The sequence below is a fragment of the Dreissena polymorpha genome, chromosome 3 (genome assembly GCF_020536995.1).
Source record: "Dreissena polymorpha isolate Duluth1 chromosome 3, UMN_Dpol_1.0, whole genome shotgun sequence".
NCBI lineage: Eukaryota > Metazoa > Mollusca > Bivalvia > Myida > Dreissenidae > Dreissena > Dreissena polymorpha.
The window spans coordinates 99,358,525-99,368,009 of record NC_068357.1 but is presented as its reverse complement, the minus strand read 5'-3'; the positions used below and the strand labels follow the sequence as shown (position 1 = coordinate 99,368,009).

Below are 9,485 nucleotides of genomic sequence, written 5' to 3'. Positions count from 1 at the left end.
GTGCCGGTCAGTTTAATAACATGGCTGCCAGGGGGGGGGGGGGCAGTTTTCTTATATTTATATAGTAAAAAAAGCTTTGTACACTCTAGAAGTCACATTTTTTTCCCAATCATCATGAAACTTGGTGAAAAGATTGGTTTTTATATATATCACATAATGAATGCCATAATTATTGCCCTTATATTGTCAAAATTTTCATCATATTGTACAAAATCCTTGTAAACACTCTAGAGGTCACAATTTTGTTTCAGATTTTATGAATCTTGGTCATATTTATTTTTGTTAGCAAAGTTTGATGCTTGGTAAGGGGGTCTACTCAAAATATAGGTCACCAGGTCAAATCTTACAAAAACAAAATCACTCCATATGCCAGAGTTTTGGTTCAATAATGATGAAACTTGACCAGGATGTTTGTCTGGACAATATCTAGGTCAAGTTTGACATTTGGTAAAGATTGAATGAACCGACTCCTCTCAGGTGAGCGAACTAGGGCCATCTTGGCCCTCTTGTTTTTAATACCACATTTATATAACGCCATTTTCATACTCGAGATGTGTGTTCAAAGGCGCTTTACAGTTTTTCCCTGATCACTGGGTCATAAGTCGTCCCTTAACATCTTGGCGCAGTATGCAGCCTCGGCACATTGTCTCATTTCCCTAACAGGTACCCTTTTATACACCTGGGTGGAGAGGAGCAGATGTAGGATACATTTCTTGCTCAAGAAAATTCCAGTGGTCAGGGCGGGATTAGAACCTGGGACCTCTGGATCCCTACGCCAGCGTCCTACCATTAGACCACTGCTCCCATGGTATGAGTTGTTTTAAATATTTGACCTGGTAACCTAGTTTCTACACCTATGTGATCCTGATTCATGCTCAGCCTAGATATCGTCAAGACAGACATTCAAAACAATTTTTATCAAGATTGAGTAATACATGTGGCATTACGAGTGGTTCTAAGGTTTTAATAAGATTTGATCTCGTGATCAAGTTTTCGTGACCCAGATTCAAACTTAGCCTTGTTAGTGTGAAGATAAACATTGAAACCATTTTTTATCAAGATTGAGTAATACATCTGTGTGACTTTTTGACCTAAGTTTTAAACGCACACGACCCAGATTTTCTTAGCTTATATATATTGACCAAGTTTCATCAAGATTAGGTCATAAATGTGGCCTCATAGGCAAAAAGGTTTTTACTAAGATTTGAAACTGTGACCATGTTTTTGGAAAGTCATGACCCGATTTTGTATTCAGCTGAGATATTATACAGAATAAAGAGACGTCAAGATTGAGTCATAAATGTTCTAGAGTGGTCATTAGGTTATTTCAAAGATATGACCTGCTGATATAGGTTTTCTAACCATGTTGCACAGATTGAACTCAAACAAACCAGGCACTGATAAATATTCTGATCAAGAATAAGATTTGATGAAAAATGTGACCCTTAGACAGGAAGCATGCTAAACGATGCAAATGGGCAAACTGTAATCACAATAGGTCACCTAGAGAACTGCGCTCAGGTTCATTTTAAGATCACCTGAGCTTAAAATCATTACATATTACCATTTGTGCATACAATTTAAAAATGCATCAAAGCCTTGAAGTTCTTTTCATAAATAAATTATTTTTCAAATGTACCATAATTATACACGTAGATTCAATGGAAAACAGACAACTTACACAACTTTATTTGCCTTTTTAATTAACAGATACATGTAGTTATATAAGAGTTTGGTGGCATATTAAACATTTTCAGAACATTTAAGACCAATATCAATCATATTAACAATAAAATAATGTAGAATGTCTTTGATTCTATATACATAAATATTGCTGATTATTGAATATTTGGACATTACAAATGCTTGAAATGGGTTATTCACTTAACCAAAATCTATGTATAAGATCTCTTAAACTGCAACAGTTTGATAATTAGCATAGAATGTATGAGGTTGGTTTTGTATCTAGTTAGTTAAAATCATATCGGTGCTTTCAAAAATCCATCCTACATGTCACTTGCTTCCCTCATTAGCTCACCTGAGTTAACATAGTGCTCATGAGGAGCTTTCTGGATATCATGTCAGTTCTTAGTGCATCCAATAACTTTTCGGATAAAAGACTTCTGAACCACTGGGCCGATTTAAATGAAACTACAGGATTCTAGGAGGACTTATCAACGTTTTCTGGTCGCTTGCATATGCAGGTCTCCAGAGCTATAAAAGAATTTATAAATGACAACTTCAAGACTCTTTTCTGAAACCACACAGGTCAGGGGTTTAATATTTGGTGTGTAACCTATGCTATTGGTCCTTTATTAGATTTCTAAGTTCATGTATTGACCAAGAGGTTAAATGATTTATGTATTGACAAATGTAATTAATAACATTACCAATCTTACAGAAACTGCAAAAGTCAGGGATTTAATATTAAGTGTGTAACATATTTTATTGGAGCCCTACTAAGTTTGTTCAAACCATGCCCTGGGTCAAAATTGGCCCCATCAAAAGCATTATCTGTTCTTTACAGTAAACACTTAAATTTGTTCTAAAACTGTCTTACATCATATACAATCTGTGTCAAAATAAATAAGAAATCTAGATAAAACCAAACAATCTAGATAAAACCACATTTATTGCATAACCATCCCAAAATATCCACATTAGACCTAGTTTCTAAAAGTCTCAGTTGAGCATGTACGGTAGGCCCTATAGGGCCTCTTGGTTTTTAATTTGACCTATCGACCAAGTTGTCAATGTGGGCCTAATTATCCCACAAAACTCTTACAAGATGTCCTCAGGACAAATGTTTTGACCACGTTTCATGAAGATAATGGAATATATTTGACATCTAGTGAAAACAAGCCTTTCCTTCAATTTGACATCACCATTTCTTAAATCTCACATGATACAGTTTAAATAAGGCTTAGAAAAATACTATGAGGCGAGTGTACAGTAAAAGTGTTTGGGAAAACTTAATGTATTTGTTTACAATGCTTTAATTCTCTTTTTCATCTTAGAGTTTCATACATATGCATTTAATTACTGTGAAAATGTGGTATTTGAATTATTTCATAAAAATTGAAAGAAAAACAAGGATCAAGTTCATTTGGGAAATTTAATAAAAGTGGTTTGAAATCCATTGCAAACTCCAACCCTATACATTCAAGTCATACATACAAGGTACTGAACATTTGACACCTGTCAACATGAAATGTCATTCTTACCTCAGCAAAAAATTTCCCTTGATTAAGAATTACATCGACTTGCTTGATAGTTTGATTAGGTAGAATAATAAATTTGAAAAGTAACAAAGGTTAAAAAATATAAAAAAGCAAGCTGAAAAATGGATTTTGATTTGATATTAAAACTTTATCAATAATCAATTTTGATGCAAAGCAAAAGGAATCTGAATACATTTATTAAGCTTTCTATGCTTTTATTTTTTTGGACATTTTTTAATACAAAACATCATATATGATGATTCAATAAAATAATACACTGGCTGTGCAAAATGTTTAAATAATTTGTAAACGTAAGATGGAACAAGAGCTTGTCACAGTAGTGCCAAATCCCAGCCAAAATGTGTTTGCTTGTATGACAACATTTGTTTTAAAGAGTAGAATAATATTTGTAAAAACAAATAAAGGGAGATGCTCCGGAAAAAAATTACTTTGAAATTAGATAAAGGGAGATAATTCAAACACTAAGGTAGATAGTTATGGTTCTTAGTCACTGCACTTCTCCTACTTGCCATCTGTTTATATTTCAAGTTTCAAGTAAATCCCTTTAGTAGATTTAGAGTAATGCTCCGGACAAAAATTTACTTTAAAATTATATAAAAGGGGAGATAATTAAAAAATAAGGTAGATATAGTTATGGTTCTTGGTCACTGCACTTCTCCTAGTTGCCATCTGTTTATATTCTAAGTTTAAAGTAAATCTATTGAATAGATTTGGAGTTATGCTCCGGACAAAGTTTCGGCTGGACGGACAGGACCATTTACTATATCCCCTCCGAAAATATTTTTGGCGGGGATAAAAACTAATTAAATGGACATGATATAAACATAAGCTAGATTTAATTACTTTGAACATTGTCAATCACACATTCTTCTGTACTTAAATTTTTGACTTATGATAAATGTAACAACATCAATTAAATTTGATTGGTTTTAACTTTAATATCAAGACAATATTTATCTAAGGAATGTTCTTAATCATTCTGCAAGGTAATTAACATGTTTCCTCAATAGTCAAGGTTAAATAAAATGTGTGGACCCTGAAAGGCAAATTGGTAAACACTCTGAAAGCTATCAAATTTTTAAATGAACAGCAAAGTTAGCCCAGGGCTTATAAATCATTAGATAAACAGTATTATATAAATTAGAAATGGAATTATGATTGTTTTACAATCAACAATACACAATATTGCACACAGGAATGCATTGGTGAAGCAAGGCAAAATGCAAAGTTTGCCTTCACAATAAACTGAAACTCAAAAGGAAAAATTAAAAAAATGAGCAAATCATAGACAACAATCTGATTGTAATAGCACCCAGCAAAAATTGTTTGCTTAATGATATTTGTTTTCAAGAGCCATCACATGTATACTTTCATATACAACAAAGTAAAAGTTAACAAACAATATCTATAACATTTTGATATTTACATTTACCAGTGTGTAATGTAATTGTATTGCAAAAATTCCAACTGCTATCTGAAAATGTGGTAGAGGATTAAGCAAAAAATGCTAAATCAAAGTACATTGTTGCAATTATCAATTAGCACAAAGTGTACAATAATTTGTACAATATGCATGCACATATACAATGTAATAATTCATATTGTTCTATATCACAATTAACAGAGGCTCCATTCAATAGATATCATTGCAAATGAATAAATCTTTTAATTACACAAGACCAAAACCTGTGTTGCCCTCGTTTATAGCGATGACTAGTGATCGATGAAATTGCTCTATACAGTCATAGTCCGGTAAACACAGATTGTTGAAACTGAAATGGAAACAATAAAAACACATTTCTCAGCCCTGTTGCTTATAATGTTACTGTCTTATTAAGGTCATAAATATATATTCAGATGAACACACAATTAGTATTAAGCTACTTGCTTATAGATTTTGTTTTGTATATTTTTTAAGCATACATATATGAACACAGTTCAATGTTTTTACAAGTTAAATGGCAAAAATGTCAGAAAATATTGTATGTTAAGCTGTGAAATGTTAAGCTGATATAAAGTCAAGTCCCTCATCCTTGGTAAGTGTCCATACCTCGATCTTCAAAATGGAAAAAGTTACGACAAAGAAAGAACACAGAATTTTGGTTAAAAGAAGCAGGGAGGAAAAGTCAGAGAAGAAACATTTTCTTATCCCTGGTTTTAATCATTTTAATACTTCTAATAAGGACATTTCTGGTAGGTTCTATAATTGCTATTTGAATTAATGTATAAGATTTCAACAACTGAAAACATTCTAGTTAATTGCTTTAAGGGGGCAGCAATGGAGTGTAATGGCTTAGAGCCACAAGGAAGAATCATAGCAGAAAGCTGCCATTTGGCACTGTATTCATTGCTACTCACCAGGTATGGGCTGTAGGCAGGGTATTGTATGTGTATGTTGGCGATATCTGGAACTTTGGAACAAGCTCTGCAAACCCGCCCGGTGGAAGCTGAGAGCATCCCGTGGTGAACTGCAGCAGACGCGCCATCTGCTCATCACTGAACCCGTCTATGATGGTCCAGAACCACTCCAACACCTGCAAGAATGCAACAAATTGGACGAGACATTAATAACAAGGGCTGTTTGTAAAACATGCATGCCCCCCATATGGGCTGTCAGTTGTAGTGGCAGCCATTGTGTGAATACGTTTTTTGTCACTGTGATCTTGACCTTTGACCTAATGTAAGTTATCATCCGGAAACCATTGTACTACAATTGTATTTCGAGTCACTGTGACCTTGACCTTTGACCTAGTGACCTGAAAAGGGGGGAGTGAGAGGGGGGTATAATGTGGGGTGTGGTAATTTATTAGATGTCTAAAAAAAAAAAATTTTTTTTTTGGGGGGGGGAGGGGGGTGTGGTAATTTATTACATGTTTAAAAAAATTGGGGGGGGGGGGGGGGGGTGGGGGGGGGGTAGGGGGGAGTGAGAGGGGGGTAAAATGTGGTGTGTGGTAATTTATTAGATGTTTAAAAAAAAATGGGGGGGAGGTGGGGGTGGGGGGATGAGAGGGGGGTATAATGTGGGGTGTGGTTATTTATATGTTTAAAAAAAAATTGGGGGGGGGGGGTGGGTGGGTAGGGGGGGTGGGGAGGTGAGAGGGGGTAATAAGGTGGGGTGTGGTAATTTATTAGATGTTTAAAAAAATTGGGGGGGGTGGGGGGTGGTGGGGTAGGGGGGCTGGGGGTGAGAGGGGGTATAATGTGGGGTGGGGTTATTTATAAGATGCTTAAAAAAAATATTTTTTTTTTTGGGGGGGGGTGGGGGGGTAGGGGGGGGGGGGGGGGGGTGAGGGGTGAGAGGGGGTAATAATGTGGAGTGGGGTTATTTATTAGATGTTAAAAAAAATATGGGGGGATGGGGGGTAGGGGGGGGAGTGAGAGGGGGGTATAATGTGGAGTGTGGTAATTTATTAGATATTTAAAAAAAATTGTGGGGGGGGGGTGGGGGGGTAGGGGGGAGTGAGAGGGGGTATAATGTGGGGTGGGGTAATTTATAAGATGTTTAAAAAAAAAATTGGGGGGGTGGGGGGTAGGGGGTGAGAGGGGGTAATAATGTGGGGTGTGGTTATTTATTAGATGTTTAAAAAAAATTGGTGGGGGGGTGGGGGTGGGGGGAGTGAGAGGGGGGATAATGTGGGTGGGGTAATTTATAAGATGTTTAAAAAAAATGGGGGTGGGGGGTGGGGGGAGTGAGAGGGGGTATAATGTGGGGTGTGGTAATTTATTAGATGTTAAAAAAAAAAAATTGGGGGGGCGGGGGGTGGGGGGATGGGGGATAGGAGGGGCGAGAGGGGGTTATAATGTGAGATATGGTAATTTATAAGATGTTTAAAAAAATGAGGGGGGGTGGGCGGAGTGGGAGGGGTAGGGGGGAGAGGGGGTAATAATGTGGGGTGGGGTAATTAATTAGATGTTTAAAATAAAAATTTGGGGGGGGTGGGGGGGGTGAAGGGAGGGGGGGGTAGAGGGAGTGAGAGGGGGGTATAATGTGGGGTGTGGTAATTTATTAGATGTTTAAAAAAAATGAGGGGTTGGGGTAGTAGGGGGGGGGTAGGGGGGAGTGAGAGGGGGGTATAATGTGGGGTGGGGTTATTTATTAGATGTTTAAACAAAAAATTGGGGGGGATGGGGGTGGGGGTGAGAGGGGGGTTTAATGTGGGGTGTAGTTATTTATTAGATGATGTTTAAAAAAAATTGGGGGGGGGGGTGATATCCTCTATTCATTAAACATGAAATTTTAACTTATTGCATTTGTTTCCCCTGTATATAAGAAAGATATAATAGTGAATTACCTCCCCTGTCCTGCTTATATTTATATTAATCAACAAAATTAAACATTAACACAATATTTAATATACAAAATATAAAAAAAAAATCATATTTTGATAATATTTTTACTGATCCACTTTATTTTACTCAAAGGATGATGTTTCATTGGACTGATAATTATAGATTTAGGATTACAGACCAGTTGCTTCAGTTATATTGTTCAGAGTTCGCCCTGTTGGCCGTGTATGCATTCTTGAGTTATCATCCAAAAACCATTTTACTATTTGGGGTCACTGTGACCTTGACCTTTGACCTAGTGACCTCAAAATCAATACGGGTCATCTGCGAGTCATGATCAATGTACCTATGAAGTTTCATGATTCTAGGCCCAAGCGTTCTTGAGTTATCATCTGACAACCACCTGGTGGACGGACCGACAGACCGACCGACATGAGCAAAGCAATATACCCCCCTTATCTTCGAAGGGGGGCATAATTAGTAGATAAATATTCTCAGTACTTTTAGCTAGACTCAAACTCTGTAATGTAAAATAGTGTTTAATAATTTTTGTTTAACCCTACATAATTCGATTCGTGTGAAAAACAATACTGCATATTCTACAGAGTGTATGAAATGATCTATTTGAGATTGGGTAAGTTTGCTTGTATAGATTTTTCATCAGTTTAAAAACAGTTCAGTAACATCAAGGAAGTAAGTTAAATTCTCACACTTTTCTAGGTGTTAATTGAATGTATTCTATAAAATGTTCAAGTTCATCCATTAGAGAGTAGTTGAGAGAAAGAGTCACTAACTTGTATTCTATTGAGAGTTGTTGGAATTTGGGGGGGGGGGGGGGGGGGTGCTACTTAAACATAGTCTATAGAGTGTATAATAGTACTGTATGATAAGTATGCTATTACATATATAATGTTTATGCCATAAACATGTAGACTTGGACATAGTATTGTCTACCTAATCTTTTTAAAAGTAGGTAACATGGGACCATCACTTACTCTACGGAATGTGGGAGTAGATCCATTGATTACATGATTGGTTTTCAGGTCCGCCACACTGTACTTCCTCATGCCACACATCAGCAACTGTTGGTGTAGAGAAACAATGTAAGAATATTAGTTTCAAATTATGCAAATAAACAACATGGACTTTTATCAATCTTTTTATCAAAGAAGTAAAATTAGCAATTGGGAATGAGCTACTTAATATATACTTTGGGTATATTTTGGTCAAACATAACGAATATTGCCTATCGCCTTTGTATCAGACAAATACAGAAATGAAAACGAATAAGCTTAAAACATCAGGGTCGTTTTCTTTCATTGGGTTTGTATGGCTAGGAGGATTCTTTTCTTTGTTGCCATATCCCTCATATCAGTTATGATTTTAACAAGCAAATTCATTGAATTGATATCCCCCACCAATATGCTTCTGGACACAAAAGTGTTATATTTGACATTCAAAAAAGCATTTTATCAAGATACAACGGGCCATAACTCCCTAACTAGCCAATGGCGTACAATGCCATTTAGCGTGCATCATCCTCTCATCCATATATATACTCATACCAAGTTTCAAAAGTGCGGGATGGACGGACGGAAAGACGGACGGAAAGACGGACGGACGTCGCCAAAACAATATCCCTCCGCCTCTGGCGGGGGATAATAATACTTGCAATTAACATCTTCAAGTTTCCAGGGTTTTCCGTATTCAACCACACCCACCCAGCACCCACCTCCAGTTTCAAGGGTTTTCTGTATTCAACCAAATCCACCCGGCACTCACCTCCAGTTTCAAGGGTTTTCCGTATTCAACCACACCCACCCGGCACTCACCTCCAGTTTCAAGGATTTTCCGTATTCAACCACACCCACCCAGCACTCACCTCCGGTTTCAAGGGTTTTACGTATTCAACCACACCCACCCGGCACTCACCTCCAGTTTCAAGGGTTTTCCATA

At 36.8% G+C, this 9,485-nt stretch overlaps 1 protein-coding gene across 4 annotated transcripts in view; it reads right to left on the bottom strand.

The window, feature by feature from the left end:
• Positions 1 to 1,673: 1,673 nt before the first annotated feature.
• The window catches only part of LOC127870707 (apoptosis-resistant E3 ubiquitin protein ligase 1-like), a 132,970-nt gene continuing 125,158 nt past the window's right edge, over positions 1,674 to 9,485 (bottom strand). For all 4 annotated transcript variants that reach the window (XM_052413137.1, XM_052413138.1, XM_052413136.1 and 1 more), the window contains 3 exons: positions 8,525 to 8,611; positions 5,601 to 5,776; positions 1,674 to 5,014 (listed from right to left, as the gene is read on the bottom strand). In XM_052413137.1, coding sequence (XP_052269097.1) covers positions 4,912 to 5,014; positions 5,601 to 5,776; positions 8,525 to 8,611 — 366 coding nt within the window. In that variant the 3' untranslated portion in view covers positions 1,674 to 4,911. The remainder of the gene's footprint in view (positions 5,015 to 5,600; positions 5,777 to 8,524; positions 8,612 to 9,485) is intronic.